At 44.8% G+C, this 16,328-nt stretch overlaps 1 protein-coding gene across 1 annotated transcript in view; it reads right to left on the minus strand.

Moving 5' to 3' along the window:
• TANC2 (tetratricopeptide repeat, ankyrin repeat and coiled-coil containing 2) overlaps positions 1-16,328 on the minus strand; it is a 248,609-nt gene that overhangs the window by 30,660 nt on the left and 201,621 nt on the right. The window contains exon 16 of the mRNA XM_067311864.1: positions 4,069-4,177. Coding sequence (XP_067167965.1) covers positions 4,069-4,177 — 109 coding nt within the window. The remainder of the gene's footprint in view (positions 1-4,068; positions 4,178-16,328) is intronic.

Here is a 16,328-nt window from a genome sequence, read left to right on the forward strand (position 1 = left end):
GACGGCGATACCTGACACAAGATAAATTAAGGAAGGCTTCCCAAAGCCTCGAGCAGTATTTCCATATCTAAGACGGGACTGCGTCCAGCTTTTCCAATCGACGTACGTGACTAAGCTACGCTTAACAGGCGAGATGCACCGACACCTTTCCCGGCGACGCTGCCTGATGGACCACAGGAGGGTGGAGCGAGCTTCCCCCCTACCCAAGGAGCAATAACCGCTTTGCGACGACCAGATGTTGGCAGACGGCTTGATCTCCGATGGGAGGGACAGGTCCGCGACTGCAGCGCGGTGGCACAGCAAGCGCAAAGCAGCTCGGCTGGGTGCTGTGCCGGGCGGTATGGATCCGCCCTGCGTGTTGCTCTTCTGCTATCGATTTACCATTAGGCCTGCTGCTGTTTCCACGGCAACCGTGCAGCATCTCTAATTTTCTGTTTGGAGACGTTAGCCCCGATTTCGACTTCCTTGCGTGCTGCGTGGTCGTTTATATCGGCGCAAAGCAGCGGGAGGCCAGTTCGGTTTGGCAAGGCTTTTGTATCCCTTTACAATGACAGACGGACCCAGGAGACGTAGGGCTAGGGGAAGAAAGTCAGCACTAAAACGTGGTATTTGTTTCATCTAAATAAAGGTGCCTACAGTGCAGAAGTCATCATCTGAGCCCGCTGCTGGACTCGATTACCTACCTCTAATATATACGCGTTAAGAATGTTCTAAAGCATCGTACCAGTCATCAAGAGATTTGTCACTTAAACAGTTTTACCTTAAAAAAAAAAAAAAAAAAAGCAAGCAGCAGACTAAACAAGCTCTGATGAATAATCAACAGCTTCAGGAGCTTGTTTTCTTTGACGTTCAGGGAATTCTTATATAGGGAAAAATACCTGCATCCGTTAGAGGCAGAAAAAGAGCTCGGGAATTTTAGTTGCCGTCAAGGTCTGCTTTTGAAATGACGCGGTACATGACATTAGAGGTCAATATGAGGTTTCAGAGGAAGCACATATGCTTTTCAGAATAGCCATCTGAAGATAATTACATATGCTATAATATCTCAACCAGTGTCATAGAACATATACATGCAGGTATTAGTGAGATGCATAAAAGACATTTTTCCTTTATGGAATAAATACATCCCACACAATTAGCATTCAGCTGCCAAAAGAAATTTTTCTCATTTTACAGATAATATCTTCTTCCTTTTCTGTTTCCCTTCTCTGCCCAGAACTGTAAAGCTGGTTGAATCCCCCTAAGCAAAAATAACCCCCAACTTGACACAGCATCGAACTGCTGGAATGAGAAGAGTGGTTTTCATGTCACTGAGACCATCAGCCACGGGACCAAAGGACGAGCATGGGCTGACTAGACAAGTTTCATTCAAACCACTTTGCCAAACCCCCACGATCCTGATTCTCAAATAGTCCGTGCTTTTTCAGTCCTGCATCCTTGTATGTGGCTGTCAGCATCCTTCATCCCTAACTTGCTGCTTCCTCTGCTATTTTGGTCTCTGGTCCTCCTTGTACATCCCTACACCTTCGTCTTGGCCATAGTGTGATATAACAACTTCTGTAACACATATAAAAAAACCCCTAGGAACAAGAATGAAACCAAATGCTGCCTGTGATCTATGACAGGGTCAGGGATTTGATACCAGCTAAGTTCAGTACGAGATCTTTGCAGTGCTGTTTTACAGGGAATATCCGACACCTTGACCTAGCAGAGATGTCACGATGAGTTTTTCCTGCCTGTAATTGCCATTACATCCTCAAGCTAGGGACAAAGGGCATTCATTTCTGGATTACTGACCTTTTAACTAACTAATTTAAGATGAAATTAAAGACTTCTCTTTGGTTGATTTTTAAAACATACGTTAGCTTGAAGTTTAGGTCTCCTTGTATCATTATTGCACATTTCTCTTCTTGCCCTTTCATTCCATGCCAGGGTTTCCAAGCTGGGTTTCCATATGTTCCTGTTAAGACTGGTAATTGCTTTAAAAGACTAAAACATTTGTACTTTTTTTTTTTCTCCAAACTGTTGGAGGATGTTTGTGTTTAGAAAAGAAAATCAGCAGCTCTCAGCCATCAGGCAAGAAGGGGAGTGTGAAAGCTTCCTTACACCTATCCGTGAAACCACCTTGCTGGGACTGAGCTCCACTGATTTGTTACACCTTGAAATTCCAAGGGTCCCATCGTTATCCATACAAACAGTCCGTGGATTTGAACTGATAGGAATCAGGGGAAGGAAAAATAAGTTTTTCCTTGCTGCTCAATCAAAATATTGTCTCCATACCTAACTCTTAGTATTGCCTGGCTGGACAAAATGTTTTAACCCTGTTCCAATGCTCTCTTAGCTGTATAATGGGTAAATATAACAGAATTACAATGATGTCAAGCCTCAGTAAAAACCTTCAAAATTAGGACCTTTGTGTCTGCATAAAGCTACTGCTATAATATGACATTTCAGGAAAAACACGGGGAATTTATGACCTGACATGCTCTTTACTTGGTAGAAAACTCATGCCATACTTGTACTGACTTCATTAAAATCAAACAGAATGAAAAGCTCAGAGGAAGAAAATGCTTGTTGAAAAACAAACAGGGTCGGTAAAACAGGAAAGGGAATACGCATACATACAATCTGAATTATTTTCTTTAAAGAACGTTCAAGAACTTAAATGTGGTCTGCAATATTCCATTGCAATGTCTCCTTCAAAAAGCAACGCAGCTCTTGTTTCATTCAGTAAACACGCACAAATCTTCAGTGAACAAGCGTTAAAAAAAGGAAAGAAAATAAATCTATTCAAGGAAAACCAAAAGACTAAATCTTACAGTGTTTCTAATCCATCTTATCCCAATCCTTTTCAAAACTTTGTAAGTATTTCTAAATAACCTTCTCTTCTGCTTATCTGTCACTGAGACAAACTATTCTTACTGCAGTGTTGCAAAACCAAGGATTTTGCCAAGTGATTAGAAACAGAAGACCGTACTGACATTTTTTCATATGTTAATAGACATTTTCTACTATTGTAAATATTGCTCAATTAAATGTGGAATCTACAGGCAACTTGTCCACTTAATGAAAACTGTCATCTGTTTAGAGCTTGAAACCCTACTATTTGTTTGTAACATAGGAGCGTGAAATGAGGAAGATTTGGAACCGGCTTTAGATGTAAAGGGGAGCTGAATACTAAACTCATTGCTGAATTTGGCCTTGGGAACATAACTCAAGATTTGAAAATTATATGCTGATCAGATAACACGCTGATCTGGGGTTCTTCTCTTTAGCTCCAACCACCATTTTTCCAGATGAGGAAGCCTTGCCACTACCCTTGAACATTAATTCAATAAAGAAAACTCGATAAATAAATAGAACTGAAAAAGCCATAAATGATCTGTTTGCTCTAAAAATACTAATCGGAATTCTAAAGTATTAAAGTATAAAAAGCCATAGTTAGGCAAGATAAAAACACAGCCTGATTTTTACCATTGTTAAGTACTCTTAGATCATCGTAGTTTTGAGAAATCCTTTTTTCCCTGCAACCTAACAAATCCATATTCTGATTAAGTGTCTGTGGGCCAACAGCCATAATGCTGATACTTAATTTACGGGTCATACTGATGCTCGTGTCCAAGCTTGCCATTTAATTACCCAGGTGTTAAATTGTTGCACGAGGAGTAAAATGGATAAACCAACAGATTGCAATGCATTTTCCCTTTACAACCAAACCTTTGGGTTTGATTCTTTAAAACTACTCATTTTATAGGATTTTTTTTTTTCTAGATGTTGCTACAGGAACTCATCTTACACGGAAAGAAACCTCTCGCGGGGGGCAGACGAATAATTTTAGGCGGGGAGGCTATCTGTCGAATTTACGGTCTGAAGGATGTTTTAGTTTCCAGGATTTCATGTATATCACTGCCAGTTTTTTAAAGCTAATTCCTACACGTTGCAGTAGCCTGAAGCATTCACTCTTCTTACAGCAGCCCTAAAACAAGAAGAGACTGCAGACTGCCAGCGCTGGCAGACTCTGTGCAACGGAGATGAGGTTGGCACGAGCCTTCATCTGATTCTCGTTACCTTAAAAATATGTGCTTTGAGAATGTGGTGTCCCAGTTCAATAGTCTGCTGTCGATTTAGTTTTCCTTCCTGACGGGAAAACCAGAAGGCAAGTAACGTGTGGCCACTCCTGAAAGCAGAAGAAAAGAGGACGTTAGTATTTGCTTGTTTTACTAGCAAAGGAGATTTTTGGCAACAGCGTTTGGCCCTGCTAACCCTTCAAACTGAACCCAGCTTTGGGGAACAGAGCTGAACTAATTCTCATTGATAAATTGGGTGATCATATATAGCTCAAAAAAGAGAAAAAAAACACCGTTGGAAGACAGCAAAAATAAAATCATATATTTTCTATAAGCAGACATAAGGAAACACAAGAGGTACAATCTCACAACCCCCCAAGCGCTATTTTCATAATCATTTTGCAGAGCAAAACCGTCCTTGGAAATTGTGCCATCCATTCCTAGGTCGTTAGAAAATGACATATTTAAAATATCCCCATTTTAAAAGATGGCCTTAAATAACAGCTACGTCCTCCACCCTCTGACGTCCCCTGCAGAGTGAAGCAACTTTATTTCTCTGCAAAATCTTTCTGAAACACTTTTTTTCCAGCTTTTCCGGTAAGAAAGATGCTTCTGGCAAATGACCTACCAGCCTGATGACCAAAGACAAATTACCTGAGCTACGTGCAGAGCCCCGTTTAACACAAAACCCATGCGGTGCAAGAATGTAAAATAACGTAAGCCCCACGCGGGTTCGAGGGGCGAGCGGCTGCCCTCCGCGCGGGAATGACCGCTCGCCTCCCCTGCTCAGACCTCAGCGGGCCGGGAGCTACCATTTTCTTGCTTTCACCAACAAAAAACCTGCTCTTTCTGACACTGAGACATCCTGGATTTGCAAAGGGGAACAAATCGAGAGGAGACAAACCGGAGACGCGGAGCATCGGTAGCGCAGACCTGGTGGCTGCCTGCAACCCGCTAATACCGGCTCGGGCTTTTTCAACCCCTGCTGAGGGCATCAGATCAAAAAAACGAAAACTAAATAATTGCACCGCGGCCAAGTGCACGCGCTGCACGGGAAGCAGCGGCTTGCCCTGACACTGAGGGCAGAGAAAAAGGGACGGCTGTATTATTTTGTGAGCCTTCGGGGACTCCCCAACCCCATTTCACTTCCGGAATGGAACAAAAATGTGACTACGTGTAAATGGAAACAAAAATCCCTAAGCCGACTGAAATCAAAGACGATACGAGCTGTGGCTTTAACGGGCCTTTTAAGGACAGGGAATGCTCTTAGCTCATCACTATTTGGTAAAGCAGAAAAGCATTCTGCATGGTCAAAAGATGAGTTTTACAGAAGATGCAAGTTTGCACGATGATGGGGGTTTACAAGCACATCCAAATCCAAAGGGAGCGACCGCCCCTTTCCCGACGGAAAGCCATGCTCCTTCTTGGCCAAAGGACGGAATAAAAATGAAAGATTTGTACGCTGCAGCCAGGTGTTTGGCAAGGTCTCCCCCCAGTCCTGCCAGCGAACCTCCGGCTGGACCACTAACACGCAGACTCGGCTCAGCGGAGCCCGAGGACGCCTTGCTGGACCACGCGGGACTCGTAGGACAGGGACACGTGCCCGTCAGGAGGGCAGGACGCAAAACAAAGCGCCTTTCTCTTACATGGCAGGACCTGATCCCCAGGTCTCGATGGGTGAAGGAGCTCCATGTGGCATCTACCACTTTCACCGGTGAATAATTCACTTGCATTTTGAGAGTGGCAAGAAAGTGCAAAGCAGCTCCATCAACCCAAGTGATCGCTGTCTGCAACGGTTTTACGGAGCGACGCTACCGCTTACCACTTATGGCGACCTGAGCTGGGAGAGATGCCAGAGGAAAACTCTTCTTTTGTTGACTTTGCCCGTCTTGCTCCTCTTCGTGCTCCGGTGGGATCCTATTGCCCTGGGACCTCCAGTGGGATCCTACAGCTCTGAGCTCCCCGGCTCGGCCCCGGCGAAAGGGGAGCTCCTCCAGCTGGACACGCAGCCCTTCGAAGCCGAGATGCTTAAAATCCGGTAGGCTGCCTTTCCTTCCTTCTGTCCTCTCTCCCCCGCTTTGCTCCCCCTCTTTGGAATTTGAGTAGACTCCTCCTTTTGAAGGAGACCATGTCTCCAGTGCATTTGCTCATTCCACTCGTTAACCCCCAGGAATATCCAGGGAAAGAAGAAAGGAGATTCGAAGGAAACAAGTGTCCGCGAGACACAGCTTGAGTTTTGTCAGACACAGCCGCAAGCCGAGGAGTGCAGCAATTGCTAGATTTTATCCATCCCCATTAGGAGAACCTATAATCACTCTAATACGCTCAATACCTCTTAGTAGCTCATCAGCTTCGCATTGCTCTGCTGGGGCTTTGGCCAACAGCCAATGCGGTCACCTCAACCGGGAGGTTGGTGGTGCAAGTCCACCGGGAGACAGCAGCTCCTTTCCTTCCCGGGGAGAGGCAGGCGGTGGGCTGGAAATTGTTACACGGCGCTTTCTGCTCCGGGATCTGATACCGATTTCACAAACGGACCCCACAAATACACCCTCTCTGCCTCTACTGTTCTTATCACCAAAGAGGAAATAATATCGCTTGTTTGCTTGCTGCACGGGGCTGCCCGAAAACTCATAGGAAATGTTTGGGAAAGCTCTGAATATGACCCTAACCATATTAACAGTAAGCATGAACTGAAGATGCAGAACTTCCAAAGTGCCTTTTCTTTGCCGAGAAAGATGATGCACAGCTCCCGTCGGATGCACGAGCCCGGGTTGCACGGTTCGCTCCTAAATTGCTTTTCATCCCCAGCCAGGAGGGTATTTACCGAAATGTAACTACATGCACGACTTTGGCTCTTATGAATAAGGTGTGTACGAACTCTGGCAGAACGAAGTGCAGTACTCATGAGTAATACATCACCTCTGCAGCGTTTCCCAGACCTTGGCTTTGGGCTTGTTGATAAATACTTGCAGTCGCTTGTTCTGTCAGCATTAATTGCATGCTGAAGCAGACGCGAAAGCGCAGGGTGGTTTTTTTTTAAACACAGCGGAGAACGGCAGTAATGATTTCTACATCAAGGAGATCGGCGAAATGATTTGCTTTGAAATTGCGCCGCGGTGGAGTTCATCAGCAGCGATTTTTCTATTTTTAATGCAAAGTTTCTTTTCGCGAAAAATTAATAGCGCCGCCGGCTCGGTTATGGGGGCCGTTGGCTGCTCTCGCGCCAGCGCCGGCCGGCCCTAAATCACCGGCTCCCCCGTAACGGCAAGCGGGGTGTGTGCGTGTGTGCGTGTGTGTTGTATACATACATGCATACGTAAAGACGACAACCCTGACCCTGCAAACGCCTGCCCAGCCTGAACTGATGCACACGTACCGCTGCTATAATAAGGCCGCCCACGGAGAGGGACAATGCGCACCCTACCACGTGCCCCCAAACCCGTGACGGAGCGTGGGAAAATGCAAAAAGCAAATATTAAAAGCTCCCAGGTCTGGGCTGCATCTATATTCTCCTGTCACTCAAGTGAAGTGAAAGAGATTTAAAAGGGTGTAAATGACTCTAGGTTTAAGGCATTATGCCGCTGGACTAAAAAGACAGGCAAAAATAGCAGAAAGAATCAAGCCCAGTTACTTCTGAACCTACCGAAGTCCAAATTCCCTGATTTACATCCACATCTCCTTTCTTCCAGCTAATCTCATGAAACCAGTCCACCATCCAGACATCTGACACCGTGCCCAGTGAATCTGGTCTTCCAGATTCATATGACTTATGCTCATATTTTATTCAGCTCTGCAGAGTGCAGTTTTATACCTTCGGCAGAGGGAATCATTTCTGTGCTAACTAACACTACTGCCTCCTTTTTTTTTAAAAGGACGTCCAGTGCGGCACATTGTAAAAAAGCCCAAGCGCCTGTCTCACAACATGCTCCTTTTGGGAATCATCGATCACTGAAATTGATTGGTTTTTGTAATAAAATTCCCCGCTGACGTTAGGATCATGAATTACCTTCGGAGGAATTAACGCTGCACAACAAATAAAATAGGGAACGCTCTTAAGCGTGCAATATTACTGCCTACAGAATTAAACACGGGTCTGTATTTGCTAGGCTAACAGGACAGCAAAGATCACAGCCAAGACAAACCTTTCCAGCCCTTGGGCCACAGTTCTTTGGGAAGAGACAAGCTGTGGTATATCTAATCAAAAAACACACCCCGCTGAGGAGGAACTGAGGACGCAGAAGAGGAGCGCTACCAAACCTAGCTGTTTTAGGAAACTCCAGACACTCTTGCCAATTAGTGGGGCAAGAAACCTGTATCATGATGGTTCGGGGGGGTTTTGGTTGGCTTCTTCACTCAACAATCATCTTATCCACGCTGACCCACTCATACATTAACCACTATTGGCCTTTCAGTATACCGCGGTAACACCTAATGACTTCAATCATAAACAGAAATCCATCGTTCTGGGTACTAAACATGAGATTTCCAGGCTAAGCAGGGCTATACATGATTATCTGATCTAGCTGTTTCATCACACAATAAGATTCAACCCATCAGATGCACACCAAGTCCAAACAGCCATGGTTTCCCTGAAGCAGGTCTCTTAGAAGGACATCCAACTATGATTTAATACTTTAACCAAGGTGCCAGCGCTGCCAAGCAGAACTGCTGGACAGACTAGTGCTGGTTTACAGGAGACAAAGAACCGCATAAAAAATCTGCATCCAGACTTCAGCCTAACTCTTACTGCTTCTTGACCATTCTCCATGGCTTCACGTATAGAGCAAGCAGTAAAAGCAGAGAAGCTGCGAGTCGCATGAAGGAGAGTCCAAGAGTTGCACAAACCGCCTGAAATAGCAGAAACAGAATCACTCAGCTGCATCTGGTCTACCCTTAACAAAAAATTTAATCTAAGTAAGCGACATCTTGGTGATGATGGACTCAAAGCTTTCTAACATCTCATAAAAATCAATAGGCGCTTTGGCTGTTTCTTCATTGCTAGGGTGCGACTAAACAACGGTGAAACCAATACCAGCTGCACAACTGCAATGTTTTTCACATGGAGAGGGAAGTGATCAAGAAACACGGACTCTAAATGTAGCCAGTGCTGCCTTGCACCACATCCTCTGCATCATCCAGCAAGGGTAGGTTTATCAAGCGTGCGTGGGAAGGAGACACGATAGGAGCAAACGGTAGCTAACGAGATCTTCAGCATCGAGAGATATTTTAGATCATCTTGTGCTTAATGATTGCTAACTTTGAAGGAACTGGCAAGCTCCTAACCCCTCTGACATGCTTTTTAACAACATGCATGACATTACGATTCAGGTTGAAAGTCGCCAGTTTATTTGAGACACTGACAGATGTAATCAGCAATCACCTCATTGACGCAGTCCAGCTGAAACTGAAATTATGCTCAAAATCTGCTAACAAACCTGCCATCCTCTTCTTATGTCGCAAGGTTATCTGTTAAAAATTCCATAGGTACCAACCACGCTTGCATCGGTATTTTATCAAGAACAGGGAGTATGCGCCTCAGATTACGTTACATATTTGGCTGTCACAGAGAAACAGCCCATCTTTAGTTTACGCAGGATAACGGAGCTGAAACCTTGTCGGGATCTGATCCTGGAGCAGCTCTGCACTAAATTGCACGAAATGACGGCAGGCGCCAGAAACCGCCGAGAGAAGCCGCAAAACAGACAACTCTAATGGCACCCTCTGGACTTTGGGCAACAAAAGATATTTACGATTATTTTAAAATACAGATCAAAAAGGAAGGGTAAAGGAGAGAAAATAGCATTTTTGAACACTCATAGACCCTGACTTAATGAGATTTGAGAAATCAAATCCAGAGAGGACAGATGAAATTCCCACATCTCGGTTCAGTTCATAAGGCGTTCAGAAAATCTGCTGGTTGCCAGGAACAGATTACTTGATATTCAGGGTAAATAAGCATTGTCCAAAAGCAGTGTGAAAAACCTGCTGGCTTATTTAATAAATGTGTTAGATGGGCGAAACGAGTAACACCGTCTCCTTCACAGTAAGCTCTCCAGTGACTGTAGAGCCAACATATGGAGAACATCTCAGATGATACAGACTGGTACGCTGCCTGTTCCCATTTAGCCTGATAAAATATAAAATATACAGAATTACAAAAGAATGGAGAGTCTGATGTGGCAGTGCTTTACTCCCAGTTTGACTAGGAGTAAATGAACATGTAAGATGCAAGATGGAACAAAATCAGGGCCAATCTCTAGCAAACTCTTGGAAGACGGTTTCGTTCAGTGAGTCTTAAGATCTGAGGACGGAAACAACAAGGACAAAATAAGCAGTGTTTTTTCTGCAGTCAGTGTTGATATTGCCTCCAATGATTTTTGCTTCTCTTTTTGCAGGGGCTCCGTGCCACAGAATGGATTATTCAGCGAACGTTTTCTTGCATTTAGATGTGAAAATGGCACAGCACACAGAAGTTTATAGCCTAGAAAAAATTCTTTGAGGGCAGTAACTCAAGACACGAAACGCTCAACCCCCCCTCCGCACGCGAATGCTGAGGCTGCGTGCGTAGCGAGCTGCTCTGCTGATGGCCTGCGTGGTGGCAGCAATCACATCTGCTCTCCAGCTCATCTCATCCATCATGATTTATCATCTGTCTCCCATTTCTCATCTTCTCAACCGACTGACACTGCAGCTGTAGTCCTGCCCCAATTTTAGAGGAGAAACCTCCAATGAGGCCACTTCAGCATTTCATGAGACATAGAGCTGCCACATGGGCGAGTTCAACCCTCTTCCACATTGACCACCAGAGCCTTCCCTGTCCTGAAGCCCCTATTTTGCAAGCATTGGCTTCTGATGGTCACAGAAGTCCCTGTTACAGCTGCCCAACTTGTTTGGAATGGCTTTAATCATTTATTTTTTAGTTCTCTAATTTCTGCATGAGATTAGAGTTAGCCTAGAAACGCTGGTGAATGGGATACTTGCATAAAAGAAGGTTTCCTATATTCATTTTCTTGCGCTACGACACATTCTTTGAATACTTTGCAATGTGTTAGGTTATAAGCAGGGGAATCAGAAAACTTTCTTCTGCAAGTCTTTGAGGAAGCCTAAAAGTTGGGTTCTCAGCATCAGCAGTCCATCAAAGCACTACTGCTTCACGAATGGGCTGCGTTCGCCCGTCAGTTAGCTGAAGGACGTCATGATGGATGCCTCTCTGCGGTCCAAGCATATGGAATTTAACCATGTTCCTCTCAATGAGTAAATTAAAGCAGCAAGAAATATTTTCTCATCTCTGTTACGCTATGGGTCTAGTAGAAGCTCTGCTCCAAAGCAGAGGTAGAGCATTGATTCTACCGCCCTCCGCAGCCCTGTCAAGTCGAAAGCTGTGGAAACGATCGGAAACCACCAAATCCCTGACGATTTGGCAATTAATTACGCTCGTTCAACACAGGCCTCGCGCAAGTACAGACGACTGGACAGCAGGCTGGGAAGGGAAAAATTTGCCCTCTTGTCTTCAGGTGACGGGGGGCATCCAGCGCGCAGCTGGGCACAGCAAAACAACAAATTGCGACACGTCCCCCGCGGATGCCCTGCTAGACGGAGCGCTTGGCACGCACCCGTGCCTGGGGACACCCGGAGCTGCCTCATGCAGCTAGCACCGGCTGCAGTGAAACATTGCCATGCCGGAGCCACGAAAAACACATTAAGACAGTAATTCCCCCAGCAAAACAATGCAAAATCATAATGAGAGCAGCAGTGCTCAGCACCCTGCAGCCCCCCTTGAGAGCCAAGGTTGCTCCTGAACACCGAACACCTGCAAAAACGTCATTATTTCACCTCAGGGCCTAAAAAGCGCTAGCGGGCACTGCATTATTTTGAGTTTTCTGCATACGTATATAAGGGATTTCAAATCATTCTGTACTAAAGCCATTATTCTTCCTCCCCTCGAAGTCAAATAGCACCTTTGCTCCACTGGGTGAAATCCATCACACACAAATGCAGAAAACACACTTAAGGTATAGCCTGACTTTTGGCGAACGCTTGATCATTTCAGCTAACCGTAAACCAGAGCATATTTTAAGAGGTTTTCAGGTTTTTACAATACGGAAACAGAGGAAGAGGAGTCAACTAAACCATGCACTCTAATGACAAAGTGAGCTAGGCATTTATGAGCTAACTGCAGACAATATTTAAAAGCTGATGTGTAACATAAGACATCTCCCCCCCACACACACCATTTTAAGGCGTTTGTTGTATCATTGAATTTTGACTGACTTCTTTTCCTCAAAACTTTCTAAAGTAATTATCATTTGACTGGGGCTTGCTATTTGTCAATCAGACGAAGCTTGCTATCAAAATGCAAAAAAGCCCTTTATATTTTTTCTAATGCATACACTGTATTATTTTGCTGGGCAATGCAGAAAAACATTAATTTTGTGTAGGAAAAGTCTCCATTTGCAGCCTGCCTACCTAGAGAAAAAGAAGAATGCAAAATACCTACAGTGTATTATATTAAAAGGTAGTGTATTATATTAAAAGGTAGCTCCTCTAGAAACCATGGCAACACGGCTGTTTTATTACAGATGCATACTTGTGTTTAGGTTGCTGCTGCACACTAATCCGCACAAAAGTGCCTTTATTTCTCGGTTCAGAGATGGGAACAGATGCGGGCCATGCACATGGAGCAGAGGGAATATATGAGATACTGCCCTCAACCCCAACTACGGAGACACCAGTGCTTCTCCCTAGTTTTTATACTACTATCCCAGATTATTAGTGAGGCATCTAATAAAGTTAATGAGTGGGAGCTGCCTGATAAATTCTCAGTGCACCAAAGGGAGAATTTACTGCAGAATATTTATGCAGCACGGCAAAGGTTGGGTTTTGGAGCATCGTCACCAGCTTCCGACCTCCACCTGATTTTGAAAGACACCAAACGCCTGCAGCGCTCGCTTTGTATGTTCAGCATTTCTGGAAAGCCGACCGCAGACATGCAGCATTTCAGAATAACGCCGCAGCCCTGTGTATCCAGGAGAACAGACCTGCATCTCCAGGTGCTCAAAATGGACTGGGAACAGCAGGGTATTTTCCAAAGTTTTCTAGAAAGAGATGTTCTTCTCCATCACACTGGTGGCTATGATTCCTCTCTGCTCGTTCTCTTAATATAATAGGAAAAACAGAACTACTGTCTACAGTGAAGACCTAAGAGCTTCATGTTACCAAGGTCCCCTGCTCCCCAGATGCTGAGAAGTTCCCTGACTGGTGTGGACAACAAGCCTGCTTCAACCCTTCTCCAGGTGACGACAGGGGACATGCTGCCACCAGCACACACAAAGTTGGGCAGTCCAGTGCCACCCTGAGCAGCAAAAGCCCAAATTAAGACAGTCCAATGCAGGCAAGAGCATACAGAATTATCTTCTTCCTTCAAGAAAATCTGCAAATTTATCTCAAAAACCTGTACACTGGTGAAGCAGCAGGCTTGACATAAATCATCTCACCTAACTTTACCTGTCGAGACATCTCCTTATGAGCCAGTCATCCTAAACTCTCGTTAAAAGTCAACAGGAGGAGACACTTTCAAGGTGCTCTCTGTCTGACCTGTTTTAGCCTTCTATCTCATGATGAAATGAATCACTCTTATTTCTCTCCTCTGACTACAAAGCGAGTCTAGACAAGTAACTCAGATATTGATACTTAACTCTGGACAAAGTAATTTCACTTCTGGGGTCTATATTTAACTACACTACACTACACTAACTCTTCTACTGCCTCGCCAGGGCAAACCACTTCACTTCTGTCTCTCAGACAGTTTCTTCACCAGCACTGCAGGGATAAAACATTTTATTAGCTTTGTAAAAGCCTTTAAAATAATTGCAAGAGAGTTTCTGATCAAGTCTGTGCAGAAAACGGTGCCGCATTCTAGCAGAATTTAGGTTAAAAAATGCAAGCCTAAGGATGAACGTGCAGTAGTAACTACTTTCTCTGTGCACAAGCCATAAAGGATTGTGTCTTTGCCTAAAATGGTTTACGTTATTTGTCAAATAAGACACTGCGATAATAGCACTACAGTGACAGTCAAGGGAAGTCATTTCTGCAATGCTGGATGAACTCTCTGACAAATGCTTTTTTGGTGCCCGATTAGGAGCCAGTGGTCAGTGCTGGGAGCCTCCCTTGTGGGAGGTTTCCCTTCAGTGCCAAGTAGCCTTTTCTTTGCATAGAAAACCCACATCGAGTACTGGATGAAGAGGGTTAGCAACGCACTAGGCCAGCTCAAAAACCTGGAGGCAGGAGATTTGCTGTTTATCATGAAAGTGTAGAAAAACGTGTTAATTTGAGGATAATTTTTGGCCGTTGCATTTTGCCTCTCCCCTCTTTGCTGCACTTCTGAGAACATGGGAGCTTGGTAACATTAATGAAATGGAGATGACGACCCCAGCTGCAGCGGTGCTGGCACAAGTCCCACTCTCCCAATTTGCACCCTACCATCCCCACACCCGTTCTCTCCGCCAGGGTAAGTCAACGAAGAGCAGCATCGCCGACCCGCATTTCGCTTCGAGGGTCTTCTCATGAGAAAATCAGCCTCAGCAACCTGACTCCCTACTGTATGGACGTAGCAAGGTCAACAAGCTCAGCCTTAACGGTGTGTTTCTGCAACACCCTGCAATGAAATTAAACGCTGGCCCATCCAGTTGCAACGTCTTTGCAGTTCCCAAGCGAGTAGAAAGAAATCAAACTTGCTGTGAACAAACAAAACGCAGGCAAATTTCCATAGGTTGCTCCTATTAGCTCTGGCAGAGGCAAGCTGTGCTGCTTTTAATGAAATAAGATGAAAAATCTTTACTTGTCTTAATTGCTGCTAAGGGCTTACCATGCTTCGAGCTCAACACTTCAATAACAGCTCTTCCCTGAGAGCTGGACAGGAGGACTTTGAGTAGCACAACGGTTCTGTCTTGCGGGTCCTCTCCATTAATCACTGAAATGTATCCTGTTTTATTATCTGCCATCAGTGTGTAATGCAATTAGTGCGCATTATACATTAGAGATACTTATTAGTCCTTCAATACATATGGATTTATACTCAAGGCACTAGAAGCCCATTATATGTATTGTTGCGTCTTTTTTGCCAGTGGCAAGGGATAATCTGAAGGAGCAGGGTTGGGTTAGCTCGGGTGACCCTGCAGGGATTTCATACTTGCAAAGAGCACGAGCCTTCCTCCTACCCTTTAAAGTTACCGTTAATTTACCACGTGAAACGGCACACCCAGGGCTAGACTGATGCTTGAAAACCTCCTGACCTGCATCCGTCTCAGCGTTACCGGCGTGTTTAGTGCAGAGATGTGGAAAAGCGAAGGAACTGGCTGGAACCGTACGCGAGCAAGCATGGACCTTGGGCACTTGCCTCTGCAGGACAACTCTACACTTTCAGCCACACGCGCTTAAACTACACTTTCCAAGACAGGCAACGATATTAGAGACTAGGCACAGCTCAAACTACGCGCATCAGTCCCGAGGGCAGCGCGATGGGTTCCTGAAACGCAGTATGAAACCTGAACCCTAAGCACAGATCTACCAGACAGTCAGTGACCTGCTGAGTGAATAAGGGCTGATTTGTGATTTCATGCTAAAATCCCACACAGCTGTGTGCACGGATTTGGTGCAAAACCACCTAAAATATAGCACTTAAGAGTTTCATTTTGAATTTGGGTATTCTTCCAAACCTGCATCTCAGAAGAACAACTCAGGAAGCTCTTAACCATTTGTACGAGAATCAAGAGGAATATTTCTGGAGCCAGAAAACCAAAACACCCATGTAATCCAGCTGTATTAATCACTATGGCATGCACAACGGACCTGTCTTACCCACCAGGTCAGTATCCTATGGGCTAATTTTATTTTTATGGTGAAATGAAAAGGTAGTGACTTTTCCGAGTTGCTCTCATTATGGTTCATTATGGCAAGTGCTGCTGTTTTTATAAAACTGGATATAGCGACAATGCTCAAGAGTGCTGGCTGCAGTCTCCTATGGCCCAACTGATGACAACCTCTATTACAGCTAGGCCAGCCAAAAAAAAGGGGGGGGGGGCAGACAAAAACAGTCGGGCTGAGTGTGAGCAACGGACAGGGAGAACGCTTTCAGCACCTAAGGCACAAGTGACACACACACATTGCAAACACTTTGGGTGGAAAAGCACTACATGGTGGCAAGCACTTAATGACTCTGAGGAAGGATATTAAGTAACTAACATTGATTGATATAAAGACACC

Source organism: Apteryx mantelli, chromosome 28 (genome assembly GCF_036417845.1).
Source record: "Apteryx mantelli isolate bAptMan1 chromosome 28, bAptMan1.hap1, whole genome shotgun sequence".
NCBI lineage: Eukaryota > Metazoa > Chordata > Aves > Apterygiformes > Apterygidae > Apteryx > Apteryx mantelli.